The sequence below is a fragment of the Cherax quadricarinatus genome, unplaced genomic scaffold, assembly GCF_038502225.1.
Source record: "Cherax quadricarinatus isolate ZL_2023a unplaced genomic scaffold, ASM3850222v1 Contig4580, whole genome shotgun sequence".
Lineage (NCBI taxonomy): Eukaryota > Metazoa > Arthropoda > Malacostraca > Decapoda > Parastacidae > Cherax > Cherax quadricarinatus.
In genome coordinates this window covers 11,726-30,228 of record NW_027199606.1, presented here as the reverse complement: position 1 = coordinate 30,228, position 18,503 = coordinate 11,726, and the positions used below count along the sequence as shown (strand labels likewise).

At 38.5% G+C, this 18,503-nt stretch overlaps 1 protein-coding gene across 1 annotated transcript; it reads left to right on the top strand.

Moving 5' to 3' along the window:
- The first annotated feature begins 1,831 nt into the window (after positions 1-1,831).
- On the top strand, positions 1,832-17,199 carry LOC138852161 (centrosomal protein 43-like). The gene is made up of 9 exons (XM_070081845.1): positions 1,832-2,261; positions 3,495-3,545; positions 4,419-4,629; positions 7,893-7,960; positions 8,123-8,502; positions 8,639-8,710; positions 11,430-11,602; positions 12,366-12,430; positions 17,128-17,199. Exons 1-9 carry the CDS (start codon positions 2,175-2,177, stop codon positions 17,197-17,199), a joined length of 1,179 nt encoding a protein of 392 aa, XP_069937946.1. The 5' UTR covers positions 1,832-2,174.
- The last annotated feature ends 1,304 nt before the right edge of the window (positions 17,200-18,503 follow it).

The following is an 18,503-nucleotide window of genomic DNA, read 5'->3' as shown; positions in this document are numbered from 1 at the left end:
CAGGTAATGAATTCCAGATTTTAGGGCCTTTTATGTGCATTGAGTTTTTGCATAGCGTGAGATGGACACGAGGAACATCAAAGAGTGATCTGTGCCTTGTGTTATGGTCATGTGTTCTGTTGAGGTTGGCAAGGAGATGTTTGAGGGGAGGGTTAATATCAGAGTTAAGTGTTCTATGTATGTAATAGGTGCAGTAATAAGTATGGATGTTTTGTATGGTGAGTAGGTTTAGTGTATTGAATATTGGTGGAGTGTGCTGCCTGTAGTGAGAATTTGTTATTCTTAAAATAAAGAATTAAACTAAGTCTACCCGAAATGCCTAGCCATGCTAGGTGCTCTAGTGGTACACTCTGTAATCATTATTTAACTACATGTAAACCATACAATAACCAAATTCTGTAAATTCAACATTGTAATCCTTATAGAGAATAAACTTTGAATTTGAATTTGAAAAAAAAAATTGACCCATTCTGTACTGTTTTTCATATTTGTGCTTTGTGTTAATGGATTTGAGGATGGTGGGTGTTAGCCAGGGACTATTTAGTCTCTTTGCTGTAAGCTGTTTAGTTTTTTAGGGCAATGCTTGTTATAGAAGTAGTGGGTTATTTTTATAAAATTGTTAATACATCATTAGTGTCTGTATATGTTTCAAGCTCATTATGCTGCTATAAAGTTATTTACAGTTGTTTCGTTATGCAGTCTGAAGGTAACTTTAGTAGTGTCTTGGGGCAATTTACCTAGGTTGGTTATGAGAAAGGTAGGGTAGTGGTCTGTGTTATCTGTGATTATGCCTGATTTAAAAGGGGATATGGTGTTAGTCCAGATGTGGTCCAATAAAGAGATACTATTCTGAGAGATTCTTGTAGGTTTTGCTCATAGTGTTTGTGAATTCAGTTATTTGTGGGTCCTGGTCATGTAGTAGATTTATGTTGAAATCCCCTGTCAGTACTAGGTGGTCTTTGTTCATATGTGCATCACTTATCAATTCCCTAATTTTTCACTAAGTGGTAAATGTTTGACTGTGGTACTCTATAGATGTTTGTGTCTGTGAGGTTTTTTTGCAGGTCTTTTAATTTAAATTTAGCTATAATATATTCACCATGCTCATCCCTTGTGCAAGAATTATTGATACAGTCAAGTCGATTTGAGTAGTATAAAGCTGTTCCACCTCATTGCTGGTCTGTCCTACAGTTGTGTATAGCTGTGTATCCAGAAATGGCATAGACATCTGTAGTGCCAGGTTTTAGCCAAGTTTCTGTGAGTGTGATGATTGACATACTGGAATTAAGGGAACTGAGTAATGCTGTGAGGTCATCGTATGTTTGCTCAAGGATCTGACATTGTAATTAAAGATGGTTATGTTATTGTTAGCTCTGAGTAATGTCTTAGCTTGGTCTGCAGTGTAATAATTACAGTTGCTGTCTGATTCGTGTAAGTCATTTAATAAAAGGTTAAAATCTGGATCAATGTTTGTAATCATAAGAATGAGAGTGACTCTACAACTAGGCTTTTGAATAAGTATTGTGTTTAACTTAATAATTACGATACTTAACTAATTTATCTTACTAGCTAATGGATTGTTACACTAGTTTTTTTTGAAAAAAATAACAAAAAAACATAAAACAAATACAGAATTACTTAATCTTCAGTTAGTCTTAAGTTTGCTCGAAATACTCTGCATATAAAGGGGCTTTTGGCATGTACACCGAATTGTTATACACCTTTGTACAAACATGTATCATGCTAAAATAAAAATTATTATTATTATTATTATTATTATTATTATTATTATTATTATTATTATTATTATTGTAAGCCACTTGGTCTGAAATATTGGAGGTGGGTAAGCTGTCAGTGGCCGTTACAAACCCAACAAGGAGAACAGGAAGACAACAACAAACTGTACTGTATCCAACAGAAGATTGTACTGTATCCAACAGAAGATTGTACTGTATCCAACAGAAGATTGTACTGTATCCAACAGAAGAATAAGAAGATTGCACTGTATCCCGAGGAAGACGGCCATAACAAACTGCTCTATATCTTGAAGAAGAAGAAGAAGAAGGCTGCAACACGCCACTGTATATGGAAGAAGACCACAACAAACTACACTGTATCCTGAAGAAGAAAAACAACACTAGTGTAAAAAAGGACATTTGTTGAAGGTGTGAAACATGTCTATCGAGGAGGAAGAGGACGCTAGTCTGAAGGAACTGGTCACCAAGACTCTACATAACAAGGGCGTCTTGGGTAAAATACAGGTGAGAACATTATATTCAAACCAAACATCTCACTGGAAATACTCTGAGTTGTATTTACTAATTTACTTACCAAATTATTACATTGCTCTTGAGGATACACATAAAATAGGCACATAAAATGCAAAGTTATGTAATCAGGGTAATAAAGTCGTACGAGGATCCCAATGGAAATAAATCATTTTTTTTTTTGGGGGGGGGGGGGGGTTGTTATCCTAGGTAAATTACACTATGTATGATAATTGTACTTATGTGTATTTGTACCTAAATAAACTTACATGGTGGCAGATGCAGTTTAATGTGGACAGTTTCACATCAAGATGTATAAGTAATAGCTGTCCCAAGGTTATAGGTACCTCAACTTTACATATCCTTTATAACACTTCATTTGTGTAGTTAAATTTTGGTTACAATATTACAGACTAGATATAAATGTGCAGGTAAACAGGGGAGATAACAAATTTAATTCACTGTAACAGGAAACTTGTATAAACCATAGGCAGATTAGGGTCTCTGAACCTGCACTCTTTTGAAAGGAACAGAATGAGAGGAGATATGATTGAGATATACAAGTGGAAGACAGGTATAAATAATTTTTTTCCGAGGATAAATAAATGAGATATAAATTGAGTGCTGAGGATATGTGACCAAGAAAGAACTCAGAGCACTGGATGGCTAATACTGTACTTTATTCACAATACTTTAACTCCAGGTCAGAACTCGGCCATAATTTTAGTTTTTAATTAAAAGAGCTATCCGTGCCCTCACAAAAAATAGCTATTTCTTATGCAAACCATTATTTTAGGATCTGGAAGGCTCATTATAGGCAGTATTTTGCACTCTCAGGGTGCCTTGATGCTGATGAGGGGCTCTTGATCCAGAGAATTGAAGTTCCCTATCCCTTTCTTGGACTGAACTCATTGCCTTCTAGGCACTGTATGATCCCATGGGTTTAGCGCTTGCCATTCATTGTAATAATAATAATAATGTGACCCATGAGAATTGAGCACTTTTGTTTAATATACCTACCATGGTAATAATAATAATAATAATGATGTTCTGTAGAAATGAAGGAAGAGGGTACTGTGTACCTTATTCATTTATTTGCCATCAGTATAGAGAACCAAGTCTTCTATGCTTGGTTTTCATACCATTTATTTTTAATTAATTTTGGTTAAAAATTCTTTGCTATTATATTAATGAAATTTGTGTTTTTTTTTTTTTTTTTTTTTGCAGGCACAGTTACGAGCAAGTGTATTCTTAGCTCTGGAGGATGAGTTTAAAGATGTAAGTATTATACCTACAACACCCCCCTCTGTCTCTGTCTCTCTTTCTCTCTCCTTTTTTTCAGTAATAAAATTTTCAGCCACATAAATTATATGCTTATTTAATGGGAAAATTAAATTACCAGTAAGGTGAGGTGATGTACATCTTAATAAGTTGAGAATAAGTAATTGCTTACTGCAGTTTCAGCACACTATAATACTTGCTTTTTCCATTCACTCCAGTTCAGTACAGTGTAGTATATGAAAGTACAGTTGGAATACTAATACAGTTCTATTCTGGCCTGTAATAATTATGGTTGTGTTCTGGTATAGTAAGGTTCATAGACCCTGACCCAGTAGATGCACTGGAGGACTCACAACTGTAAAGCCATCAGAAGACTGTGAAGTCAGTACATCCCTGGGGAGAAACAAGGAGGGCTTACACGGTCCTTCAGGAAAGGAAATCACAGGACATATTGTTGTTCTGGAGAATCAAAGGCCAAAATTTGGTTAGGGAGGAAGGTTAAGAGGAAGTCTGAAATAGAGAAACCTATTTGAAGGTATTAATGAATCAAGAAATAGAGGGGGGCCTGCACGTTTTGGCCTCGAGTCAAGGCCTTTTTCGCAGGGTATCTTCAACAGCATACAGTATTTGCTGAAGAGGGCCTCAGTTAGAGGCTGAAATAAACACCCTCTTCATTATTTATTGTTTCATTTAAGTTTCCAAGTGGGGCTGTCCATTTCAAATATTGTACATGATTAAATTATACAGTATTTGATTATGTACTGTTTTGCTGCTGTTGCTTTTGCGTATAGGTCAAAATAACTAATGAAAAATTATGTACAGTATCTAACTAATTTTTTGCTTTTTTTTTTATTTTACTATTTTCTTCAGAAAAACATACCCCTGGTCAGTACGTCAGCTAGAAAACTATTAGGGACCCCTGAGGGTGCCACTGCAGCTGCCCTCATTCAGGATTTTCTCCAGTGCCTTGGGCTCGAATTCTCCCTTGCTGTTTTTGCACCTGAGTCTGGACATTCAACTGTCTGGAGTTTTCCTGGTACTGAAGCCCTTACGAGTAATCTCAGCTTGAGGACTGAGAAAGGTCAGTGGAAAATCTGTCAGTGATGCTTTTACAGTATAGTAATACCTACTTAGCTACCAGGATGCCTTTCAGAGAAATCAGTTGCTTAACAATTTTTACACTAAGGGAATCCTATTCCTATACACATCCATGCTATTATTATCTGAGAAATTATTTTCTAAAATGCATTTCCTATGAACACTATTCTAATGAAAGTATCAGGCAACTGTTGCCTATAAAAATGTATTGAGTGTGAAGTTAACAGGATTCTTACAGTATTTTAGATTATATTTAATATTTTCTTAGTTGTTTTTAGCAAAATACACTTTTTATTTGCATCTGACTGTTTGGTGAATGCGTGGTATGCTAATCCTTGTTAAGTAAAAGGACAGAAATGCAACTAATGTGACATTTTATTGTAGCAAGAATTTATATATATATATTTTTATTCTGTGAGGACTGCAGTATTCACTTATTTTTTCTTACTCCTTACCTTTGTACAGTGCGGTACAGTACAATAGAGTACAGTGCAGTACAGTATAGTACAGTGTGGTTGAGTACAGTACAGTATAGTCAGATTATTTCTGACTTCTTTAAATCTTAGATAAGTTCCGGGGTTGTCATGTTTCTTCTCGTAGTTCCAAGTCCATTGTCTTTCATTGCTCTGCAACACTTCCTGCTAAAGCATTTTTTGTTATGTATTGTTTTCCCTGTTTTGAAATAAATAAGATAGTCCTGCCGAATAAGCGTGAAATGAAAACCTGTTAATTTTTTGCACTCTGGTAAGATTTCCAATTTTTCTTACTGTCTCTTGAACATGCAAGATGAAAGGTAGATCTTACAAACTTTACATTACATTCATTATGTATGTGCTTCCACTTTTTCCATGTTTTTCTTAATAGTTCTTAATCCTGTAATATTTTCTTTTCATCCTAGGAGGCCTAGTCTGAGACTGAGCCATGTGTAACAATCCCAACACCACAAACAGATAACAGCTTGTTTTGTATTTTTTGCCTAACTCCTCATACATCTTGTTTATGTCTATTCCTTGTAAGCTTGTATTACCCTCTAAACTTGTATTCCAGTTATTTTTTTGAATTGCTGCTTTAGATAAACATAATATCTATTCTTATAAGTACATATATCAATTTTGAATGACAGCATTACTAGTTTATTATTATTATTAACACACTGGCCGATTCCCACCAAGGCAGGGTGGCCCGAAAAAGAAAAACTTTCACCATCATTCACTCCATCACTGTCTTGCCAGAAGGGTGCTTTACACTACAGTTTTTAAACTGCAACATTAACACCCCTCCTTCAGAGTGCAGGCACTGTACTTCCCATCTCCAGGACTCAAGTCCGGCCTGCCGGTTTCCCTGAATCCCTTCATAAATGTTACTTTGCTCATACTTCAACAGCACGTCAAGTATTAAAAACCATTTGTCTCCATTCACTCCTATCAAACACGCTCATGCGTGCCTGCTGGAAGTCCAAGCCCCTCGCACACAAAACCTCCTTTACCCCCTCCCTCCAACCTTTCCTAGACCGACCCCTATCCCGCCTTCCTTCCACTACAGACTGATACACTCTTGAAGTCATTCTGTTTCGCTCCATTCTCTCTACATGTCCGAACCACCTCAACAACCCTTCCTCAGCCCTCTGGACAACAGTTTTGGTAATCCCGCACCTCTTCCTAACTTCCAAACTACGAATTCTCTGCATTATATTCACACCACACATTGCCCTCAGACATGACATCTCCACTGCCTCCAGCCTTCTCCTCGCTGCAACATTCATCACCCACGCTTCACACCCATATAAGAGCGTTGGTAAAACTATACTCTCATACATTCCCCTCTTTGCCTCCAAGGACAAAGTTCTTTGTCTCCACAGACGCCTAAGTGCACCGCTCACCCTTTTCCCCTCATCAATTCTGTGATTCACCTCACCTTTCATAGACCCATCTGCTGACATGTCCACTCCCAAATATCTGAATACATTCACCTCCTCCATACTCTCTCCCTCCAATCTGATATCCAATTTTTCATCACCTAATCTTTTTGTTATCCTCATAACCTTACTGTTTCCAGTATTCACTTTTAATTTTCTTCTTTTGCATACCCTACCAAATTTGTCCACCAACCTCTGCAACTTCTCTTCAGAATCTCCCAAGAGCACAGTGTCATCAGCAAAGAGCAACTGTGACAACTCCCACTTTGTGTGATTCTTTATCTTTTAACTCCACGCCTCTTGCCAAGACCCTCGCATTTACTTCTCTTACAACCCCATCTATAAATATATTAAACAACCACAGTGACATCACACATCCTTGTCTAAGGCCTACTTTTACTGGGAAATAATCTCCCTCTTTCCTACATACTCTAACTTGAGCCTCACTATCCTCGTAAAAACTCTTCACTGCTTTCAGTAACCTACCTCCTACACCATACACCTGCAACATCTGCCACATTGCCCCCCTATCCACCCTGTCATATGCCTTTTCCAAATCCATAAATGCCACAAAAACCTCTTTAGCCTTATCTAAATACTGTTCATTTATATGTTTCACTGTAAACGCACCCCCTACCTTTCCTAAGCCTCCTTGTTCATCTGCTATCTTATTCTCCGTCTTACTCTTAATTCTTTCAATAATAACTCTACCATACACTTTACCAGGTATACTCAACAGACTTATCCTCCCTATAGGGTACAAATAAAAAAAATTAAAGTACCTATAACTGAGTGGTGATATTTGCAGTTTTGAACTGTAGTATTGGCATCCTTCTGCCAAGACAGTGATGGGGTGAACTATGGTGAAAGTGTGTTTTTCTTTTTTGGGTAGCCCTACCTCAATGGGAGATAGCCAGTTTGTTGAAAAAAAAATTGTAAAGCTAATGGTTGCTCTTATTCCTGTACCATTCCCTTCATAAGAGCCCAATGTTTATCAAAAGCTGTATTGAATTTTTGCATTTCCCACAATGAAATTTTAACAGTTCACCTTATTATTTAGCACTCCAAATTTTTGTCCTCATTCTTGTGTGTTTTGAGAGCATTGTGGGATGTGACAATTTGTGGTGTTGAATAACAGTAGGTGAATTAGCATATGCTTCCAATTACTTTGTTAAATTTGTTAACTTTAGATGCATCAGGTAGGTATAATTATATGAAAAGAATTATTAGTAAATTCTTAAACTTTATATGGTTTGCATTAAGTTTACAGTAAGAAAAAAAGATTTACTGTATATTGTTTGTTACTTTTCTAATAAAATTCTAATTTTCAGACCACAAGACTCCATTGCTAATGGAACTTCTGAGAGAGAGGAAATCTTCCGTCATTTCTCATACTGAGGTGAGCATTACTGTTGTGATACAGATAAACTTTTGTTGATTTCCTCTACAACCTATAATGTATTGGTCACTACTTCAGTATTATTACAGTGCTTCTTCTGTACTATATTTTAATGAATGTATTTTATGCTGAAATATTTCATAATCCTTTATTGTGTTTCAGAATAACAGCAGTGAAGTGAAACCGGCACTGAACAGAAATAAAGAACATTCCCAGTTGCCTGTTCTTAATGGTGTACTTCCTCACTCACATGCAACAAGTAGCAGTCAGTTACTTAAGACTCAACCAGAATCAAATCCTTCAAATATTTCCCTTAAAAATGGGGAACCTGATGGTCATGATGCATCTGAGAAAAGGGAGGCAGAGAAGAGAAATGCAATGAATAAAGCCAATAAAAACTTACCAAAAGAGACAGTAAATGATGGGACTGAGAATAGTACCGATGGTTTGTCTTTCAAGTTGACATCTGACAATGATTACCTTAGCTCAAGGAGTAAACCAGATAGACAAAAAGGAGGTGTTGACAGCAACACTGTTTGTGGGTATGCATGTTTTCAAATTAGTATGTAATATTTACTCTTAATTTTAGATCCAGTCTTTAGTACTCCTCTACTGGTTATTGAAATAAGTCATGTTAAATACTTCATGTAAAAGCTGAGAGTTCTGTTTTTTCTGCAGATTTCCTGCCTTGCCACCTGTGGAGAAGAATGACACTCATAACTCTCTGAATGGTAAAGAGAATCATTATTTGTTAATTTTTTCTCCTAAATGTTATGTAGCAATTTTTTTTTTTTAAATATGTTCGCCATTTCCCACCAAAGCAGAGTGACCCAAAAATAAAGAAAAACCCAGAAAGAAAGAAAAAACTTTCATAATTCAACACTTTCACTATCACTCATACATAATCACTCTCTTTGCAGAGGCACCCAGATATGACAGTTCAGATGTCCCTCCAAACTACCAATATCCCAAACCCCTCCTTTAAAGTGCAGGCATTGTACTTCCCATTTCTAGGACTTGAGTTAGCAAATCAGTTTCCCCGAATCCCTTCACAGTATATTACCCTGCTTACACTCCAACAGCTCGTCAGGTCTCAAAAACTATACGTCTCCATTCTCTCCTATCTAACATGCTCACGCACACTTGCTGGAAGTCCAAGCCCCTCTCTAACAAAACCACCTTTACCCCCTCCCTACAGCCTTTTTGGGGCCGACCCCTACCCTGCCTTCCTTTCCCTACAGATTTATACGCTCTCCAAGTCATTCTACTTTGTTCCATTCTCTCTAAATGACCAAATCATTTCAACAGCTCACACTGATTTCCACACTTTGCCGATTCCCACCAAGGCAGGGTGGCCCGAAAAAGAAAAACTTTCACCATCATTCACTCCATCACTGTCTTGCCAGAAGGGTGCTTTACACTACAGTTTTTAAACTACAACATTAACACCCCTCCTTCAGAGTGCAGGCACTGTACTTCCCATCTCCAGGACTCAAGTCCGGCCTGCCGGTTTCCCTGAACCCCTTCATAAATGTTACTTTGCTCACACTCCAACAGCACATCAAGTATTAAAAACCATTCGTCTCCATTCACTCCTATCAAACACGCTCACGCACGCCTGCTGGAAGTCCAAGCCCCTCGCACACAAAACCTCCTTTACCCCCTCTCTCCAACCTTTCCTAGGCCGACCCCTACCCCGCCTTCCTTCCACTACAGACTGATACACTCTTGAAGTCATTCTGTTTCGCTCCATTCTCTCTACATGTCCGAACCACCTCAACAACCCTTCCTCAGCCCTCTGGACAACAGTTTTGGTAATCCCGCACCTCCTCCTAACTTCCAAACTACTAATTCTCTGCATTATATTCACACCACACATTGCCCTCAGACATGACATCTCCACTGCCTCCAGCCTTCTCGCTGCAACATTCATCACCCATGCTTCACACCCATATAAGAGCGTTGGTAAAACTATACTCTCATACATTCCCCTCTTTGCCTCCAAGGACAAAGTTCTTTGTCTCCACAGACTCCTAAGTGCACCACTCATTCTTTTCCCCTCATCAATTCTATGATTCACCTCATCTTTCATAGACCCATCCGCTGACACGTCCACTCCCAAATATCTGAATACATTCACCTCCTCCATACTCTCTCCCTCCAATCTGATATTCAATCTTTCATCACCTAATCTTTTTGTTATCCTCATAACCTTACTCTTTCCTGTATTCACCTTTAATTTTCTTCTTTTGCACACCCTACCAAATTCATCCACCAATCTCTGCAACTTCTCTTCAGAATCTCCCAAGAGCACAGTGTCATCAGCAAAGAGCAGCTGTGACAACTCCCACTTTGTGTGTGATTCTTTATCTTTTAACTCCACGCCTCTTGCCAAGACCCTCGCATCTAAATAAGCCACCATGGGCCAAAGAAAGTTCCTAGTGCCAGCCCTTTGGTAAAGAAGGTGAGAAACATGATAGAATTCAAGAAAGAACTCATAGAAAAATACGAAAGTGGCGTACATGTGGCCGAGCTCGCCAAGATGTATGGGAAGTCCAAATCAACAATCAGTTCCATCCTGGTGAAGAAAAAAGAAATCAAGGAAGCTGATGTTGCGAAAGGGGTAGTGTTGTGGAGGCAATAATTTGTGAAAAGGCAAGGCAGTTGCATTCGGATCTTGCAAAGAAAATGCCTGGAACGAACGTTGCTGTTAGTGAATTTAAGGCCAGCAGAGGCTGGTTTGATAAATTAAAGAAGCAAACTGGCATGCACAGTGTGGTAAGGCAGGGCGAGGATGCAAGTTCAGAAATATGTGGGGCCAAAGAATTCGTTGATGAATTCAAGGAGTACATAGAGACTGAAGGATTCCTCCCCCAACAAGTCTTCAGTTGTGACAAAACAGGCCTCTTTTGGAAGAAAATACCAAAGAGGACCTACGTCACACAGGAGGAAAAGGCACTCCCAGGACACAAACCTATGAAGGATAGGCTAACTCTTTTGTCCTGTGGTAATGCTAGTGGGGATTTCAAAGTGAAGCCTTTACTGGTGTATCACTCTGAAAATCCTAGAGTGTTCAAGAAAAACAAAGTCATCAAGAGTAAATTGTGTGATGTGAAAGGCTAACAATAAGGCATGGGTCATGAGGCAAATTTTCATTGAGAAGGTCAATGAAGTGTTCGGCCCGAGTGTGAAGAAATACCTCCTGGAAAATAAATTGCCACTCAAGTGCTCCAGCTCATCCTCCAGACTTGGAAGACCAATTGTTGGAGGAGTTTAGTTTCATCACAGTGAAGTTCTTGCCCCCTAATACCACTCCTCTCATCCAGCTCATGGGCCAGCAGGTCATTTCAAACTTCAAAAAACTCTACACCAAAGCACTAATTCAAAGGTGCTTTGAAGTGACCTCAGACACTGAATTGACCCTAAGAGAGTTCTGGAGAAATCACTTCAATATTCTCATTTGCAAAAGCCTTATAGATGAGGCTTGGCAGGGACTAGCTTCCAGGACGATGAACTCTGCTTGGAGAAAATTATGGCCAGAATGTGTCCTCAGGAAGGATTATGAAGGGTTTGAAGCTGACCCTGATGACCCTACGCCTATTGTGGAATCTATTGTGTCTGGGAAAGTCCATGGGGTTGGATGTGAGTGGCCAGGATGTGGAAGAGTTGGTGGATGACCACAAGGAAGATCTAACCACTGAAGAGCTGTAAGACCTTCAGCTGGAACAGCAACAGACCGCAGCTGAGGAAATTGCTTCAATGGAGAAGGGAGAGAGAGGGGAGAATGTGCCTTCAGTGATTAGACATGTGTGCAAAGTGGAATGAGTTGCAAAGTTTTGTGGAGAAATATCACCCTAACAAAGCTGTTGCAAGCTGTGTCTGCAACATGTTCAATGACAATGCCTTGTCCCATTTTAGGCAAATCTTAAAGAGATGCCAGAAACTGACCTCTCTGGACAGATTTTTTGTGCAACAAGGGTCCAGTGACTCTCAAGCTGGTCCTAGTGCCAGTAAAAGACAAAGAAGGGAAGTAACCCTGGATAGGGCCTTGATACCTGAAGTCCTTATGGAAGGGATTCCCCTTTCAAACAATAACCTCTCCTCCTTCCTCTTCCCTCCTCGCCATCTTCCATACGCCAACAAGAGTCTTCAATATAGGTAAAAGTGATGTTAAATGTTCATTTATCCATTTCATTAGTCATTTATGTTTATTTCTCATTGTTTTCTGTATGTAAAGCTATAGTTATTCTCTACAAAACGTATTTTTTGTTAATATTTTTGGGTGTCTGGAACGGATAAATTCGATTTACATCATTTCTTATGGGAAATATTGCTTCAGAGAATTTTCTTCTGAGGGCCATAGCTTTTTCAGGTATTACAGTGTATCGTATCTCCTGTATTACAGTTGATTTCATTACAGCTCAGAACATTAGAGCATTACAAAGGTTAAAGAAAACTTGCTTAAATCAGGTACTGTATTAACATTTTTACACCCTCAAGGAAAATTCTTTGATGCTGATGGGAGCTGTATGATCCTATGAGTTTAGTGCTTCCCTTGACAACGATGATGATGATGATGCAGTAACAATAAATATGCTAGAATAATACAGTCAGTGCTTATATAAAGCTCCTCTCTATAGTACAATTTTTTGTAAATGTAGTTGAAAAGGTGCATTGAAAATTGAATAGAATGTTCTGTAAAGGCCTTTCCTTGAGCTATTTAATTCTGGACATACTTATTCAGTCACATTTACAATAATTGCACTGTATGAAAGAGCTTTATGAGACTTGACACTACTAATAATAATAATACAAATACAGTGGACCCCCGGTTAACGATATCTTTCAACACACCGGTCGTATCCCACCGACGCGGGGTGGCCCAAAAGGAAAAACGAAAGTTTCTCCTTTTACATTTAGTAATATATACAGGAGAAGGGGTTACTAGCCCCTTGATCCCGGCATTTTAGTCACCTCTTACAACACGCATGGCTTACGGAGGAAGAATTCTGTTCCACTTCCCCATGGAGATAAGAGAAAATAAACAAGAACAAGAACTAGAAAGAAAATCAAAGAAAACCCAAAGGGGTGTGTATATATATGCTTGTACATGTATGTGTAGTGTGACCTAAGTGTAAGTAGAAGTAGCAAGACGTACCTGAAATCTTGCATGTTTATGAGACAGAAAAAAGACACCAGCAATCCTACCATCATGTAAAACAATTACAGGCTTTCGTTTTACACTCACTTGGCCGGACGGTAGTATCTCCCTGGTAGGTAGCTGTCTACCAACCTACTACCTAGGAATACCTTTCTTTCAACACACCGGCCGTATCCCACCGAGGCGGGGTGGCCCAAAAGGAAAAACGAAAGTTTCTCCTTTTACATTTAGTAATATATACAGGAGAAGGGGTTACTAGCCCCTTGCTCCCGGCATTTTAGTCGCCTCTTACAACACGCATGGCTTACGGAGGAAGAATTCTGTTCCACTTCCCCATGGAGATAAGAGGAAATAAACAAGAACAAGAACTGGAAAGAAAATAGAAGAATACTCAGAGGGGTGTGTATATATATATGGTTGGACATGTATGTGTAGTGTGACCTAAGTGCAAGTAGAAGTAGCAAGACGTACCTGAAATCTTGCATGTTCATGAAACAGAAAAAAGGACACCAGCAATCCTACCATCATGTAAAACAATTACAGGCTTTCGTTTTACACTTACTTGGCAGGACGGTAGTACCTCCCTGGGCGGTTGCTGTCTACCAACCTACTACCTAGGATATTATGTATCTATATATATATTTATTTTCTTTCTTTCTTTCAACACACCGGCCGTATCCCACCGAGGCGGGGTGGCCCAAAAGGAAAAACGAAAGTTTCTCCTTTTACATTTAGTAATATATACAGGAGAAGGGGTTGCTAGCCCCTTGCTCCCGGCATTTTAGTCGCCTCTTACAACACGCATGGCTTACGGAGGAAGAATTCTGTTCCACTTCCCCATGGAGATAAGAGGAAATAAACAAGAACAAGAACTAGAAAGAAAATAGAAGAAAACCCAGAGGGGTGTGTATATATATGCTTGTACATGTATGTGTAGTGTGACCTAAGTGTAAGTAGAAGTAGCAAGACGTACCTGAAATCTTGCATGTTTATGAGACAGAAAAAAGGACACCAGCAATCCTACCATCATGTAAAACAATTACAGGCTTTCGTTTTACACTCACTTGGCAGGACGGTAGTACCTCCCTGGGCGGTTGCTGTCTACCAACCTACTACCTAGATATTTATACACCATAGGAAGGTTAGCATAGGCACTACTGTGATCACAAATGCAAGTTTTTACAGATGAATCTCCTGCTAGAATGGCCATGACAAACTAGCTCAAGACCCCTCAAAGCCGTCAACATGACTCACGAAATCGTAATGACACGATTGTAAAGAAACCATAACACGGGTGGGGTTAGAACCCCTAGTTGGATGAATCTTATTGTAGCTAGCTGACCTAGTGGCTAACATGTCGGTCTGGAGTTTTATGACTCTGACCGTGGGTTCCAACCCCACCCATGGTATGGTTTACATGAGAATAGCTGGTCCACTAGTATAGAAGTCATTCATGGCATCTGCAGTGCCTTTAATTCCTCCACCATGAATAAATGGCTATCTGCAGAGGGTCTAGCTCTGGAACTAAATTTTTAGGATAGCAATGAAGAAAAATTATACTGTACATGTATATAGAATGTTGAAAGTGAACATAGAAAAGAGAAAGGTGATGAGGGTATCAAATGATTTAGATAAAGAAAAATTGGATATCTAATTGGGGAGGAGGAGTATGGAAGAAGTGAATGTTTTCAGATACAGTGGAACCTCAAATATCGAACTTTCTTCGGTTCAGAAGGCTGCTCGAGTGCCACTACCGAATGAATTTATTCCCATCAGGAATAATGTAAATTAGATTAGACCATTTAAGACCCTCAAAAATACACTTATAAAAGCACTTACGAAAATACACTTACATAATTGGTTGAGTTGGGAGCGGTTCGATTTTTGAGGTTCCACTGTATTTGGGAGTTGACATATCAGCGGATGAATTTATGAAGGATGAGGTTAATCATAGAATTGATGAGGGAAAAAAGGTGAGTGGTGCGTTGAGGTATATATGGAGATAAAGAACGTTTTCTATGGAAGCAAAGAAGGGAATGTATGAAAGTATAGTGGTACCAACACTCTTATATGGGTGTGAAGCTTGGGTTGTAAATGCTGCAGCGAGGAGGCAGTGGAGATGTCCTGTCTAAGGGCAATGTGTGGTGTAAATATTATGCAGAAAATTTGGAGTGTGGAAATTAGGAGAAGGTGTGGAGTTAATAAAAGTATTAGTCAGAGGGCCAAAGAGGGGTTGTTGAGGTGGTTTGGTCATTTAGAGAGAATGGATCAAAGTAGAATGACATGGAGAGAGTATAAATTTGTAGGGGAAGGAAGGCGGGGTAGGGGTCGTCCTCGAAAGGGTTGGAGGGAGGGGGTAAAGGTTTTGTGGGCGAGGGGCTTCTACTATCAGCAAGCGTGCGTGAGCATGTTAGGAGTGAATGGAGATGAATGGTATTTGGGACCTGGCGAGCTGTTGGAGCGTGAACATGATAATATTTAGTGAAGGGATTCAGGGAAACTGGTTATTTTATATAGTCGGACTTCAGTCCTGGAAATGGGAAGTACAATGCCTGCACTTTAACCCTTTGAGGGTCGACAGGCCCTCTCCGAAACTCGTTCTCAGGGTCGGCCAAATTTAAAAAAAAAAAAAAAAATTCTCTTATGAAAAGATAGAGAATCTTTTCCCGATCATAAGGACACCAAAAGTTTGAAATTTGATGGAAAACTTACGGAATTATGCTCTCACGAAGTTAGCGGTCTCGGGGATGTTTACGCATCGGCGATTTTGCCCACTTTGAGCCCCATTTTCGGCCAATTCCACTGTACTAGTCGACAAAAAACATGAATATTTCGCTAGAACTCCATTTTTTCTATCGAATGGGTGCAAGAAACCACCCATTTATGAAATTCAACTATCCAGTACAGTGGTCAGAATTTAGCAATTTTGCCAATTTCATACAAATTTCAAAAGATGCCAATTTCCAAATAGGGTCCAGAATAAACAAGAAAGACATTCCTGGCACTAAAATGACATTTCCTCTGGTCATTAGTCACGTCTCAAGGCCCCTCTTATAGTCTTTTGCTTTCCACTTTGAATTTTTATTCTCACAAAAAATATAAGATTTACTGTTATGCAGACTACTGCATTAGTGTAAAAAATGGTATAAATATTATTGGCGCACTTGTGAAAGAATATTGGACTCACCAGTTGACGTGTATTGGACCATTGGCACGATTTGTTTACTTTTGAAATTTGGTAAAAATCGAACATTTCTGCTACTTTGAGCTCAATTTGAAGGTATCTTTCATTGTAAAACCAGTCAAAATCATCTCAATTTCTGTAATATGTCTTCCATTCTATAAAATGAGACCAAGAAAACTAGAATACAACAATAAATACCATACGAAAATACAGTGCAAATTCGCTGTTTTATTCCAAAAAAACGGTCAAAGTTTTTTTTTTCTCATTATGCACTGTGTGCTGCAGGATTTTTTTTAGACTGTGCACACTGACCACATAGACCCATTCTTTCATATGAAGGCCTACCAGCTTTCTCCCACTAGATTTGAGGGCGCTAGAATTTAGGCGTACTAGTACGTCAAAAACCCTGGGTCGTAAGCCGTACTAGTACGTCCGAAACCCTCAGAGGGTTAAAGGAAGGGTTTGGGATAAGTTGTGTATCTTTATACGTATATACTTCTAAACTGTTGTATTCTGAGCACCTCTGCAAAAACAGTGATTATGTGTGAGCGAGGTGAAAGTATTGAATGTTGATGAAAGTATTTTCTTTTTGGGGATTTTCTTTCTTTTTGGGTCACCCTGGGAGACGACCGACTTGTTAAAAAAAAAAAAAATAGAATGTCATGTTTACAGTATCAATTGTGCAGTATTATAATGATTTATCAAGCAAATAATTAGATTTGTTGCTTTCTGTGAATATTGCATAATCATAATTGTAAACAGTTTCTTATTATGTAGCATGGACAATTCCTCTTAATGCATTATATAATTTCTTCTTCTCAGGGGTCAGATCACACCAAGGATGTGTCACTGTCCCAAGCAAGTGATGTGGCAAGCTATCAGGAGAGCCTCTGATATACCATTTACTTCACACACTGCCCACTGCATGTGCAGCAGTGATAGATTAATGAAAATTATCACACTAAATTCGTTTTCTGTTTCCACATTATATGGATCATTCCCTTTGTAAAAATTCAATTAGGTGATAACTTTCTCATGTTTAACTTCAGTTTGATTAAATTATACATAAGCTTCCATAGTTGGAAAGGTACAAAGTACTGATATGATGAACAATAAGACATATATATTGCTTTTGTGTCTCATTGCCCACAGACCTTGTTCTTGAAGAAATTGCCTGCTGTAATTGTGTACGAACTATTATTTCTTGCATCAGATTTGTTGTTCCTGGTGAATACATTCTTTATCTTGAGTTTTTCGTTGTCACTTCCCTATAACAGTATGCACTACCTTGTAATAATATTCTTCTCTGTAAATCATCAAACTATTAAATGAATAAGGCTCTTTTAAGTTAGTAGACTCTCCTTCATATTAATCACATACTGTATTTTCCGGCATATAAGACGATGTTTCCAAGCAGTTGGTAAATAACTGTTAGAGTATAACCCAAAGCCTACCCTTGACCCTGGCCTTGTGCTAGCATAAAAGGCACAGGCTTATTTTCCAAGAGTTTATGTGGGGGGCAAAAGGCACACCTTATAAGCCAGAAAATATGGTATCTCTCAAGTAATTACCTCTGCATCCTTACAAATAATTCTTTATAATGTACTACAGCCTCAACTCCCTTAGTGACATACTTGTTTACCGACGCCTTGGACTTACAACGGGCTCTCTGACCAGTATGCATACCTATACATGTATAATGTATATTAGAGCTGATTTCCTCTATTCTGTTTATTACAATATACAGTACACTTCTGTATAAACATTTAAAAATATTCCAGAAATGTTATAAATGGTGCAAAGGTGACATTAAAATAATATAAAAAAAATAGTTGACACAAACCCACTACCATTGTAATATGTATGCTCCTCACTTAATTAACTACGAATTCATTTACTAACATGGTCTTAGGAACGGAACTCCATCGGTTAGTGAGGAGAGGCTGTATATAACTTTAGCTTGTTTTGCTTTGATAATTTTCTACCTTGTGCATATCTTTACTTGTTGCAGCCCCTTTCTTGAGCTGTTCAATAAGTGTTCAGTACATTCTAATTCTTATTAATGTGACCACCCAATTGTTGTTGGGGCTCAGTTTTCTTTTAGTTATAATACTATTGTTACTTTATTATTGTGTTCCTTGGTATTTAGTCGCTTTTCTTTCTTGCATTTTTTATTGCAGCAGCATTAACTCTGATGA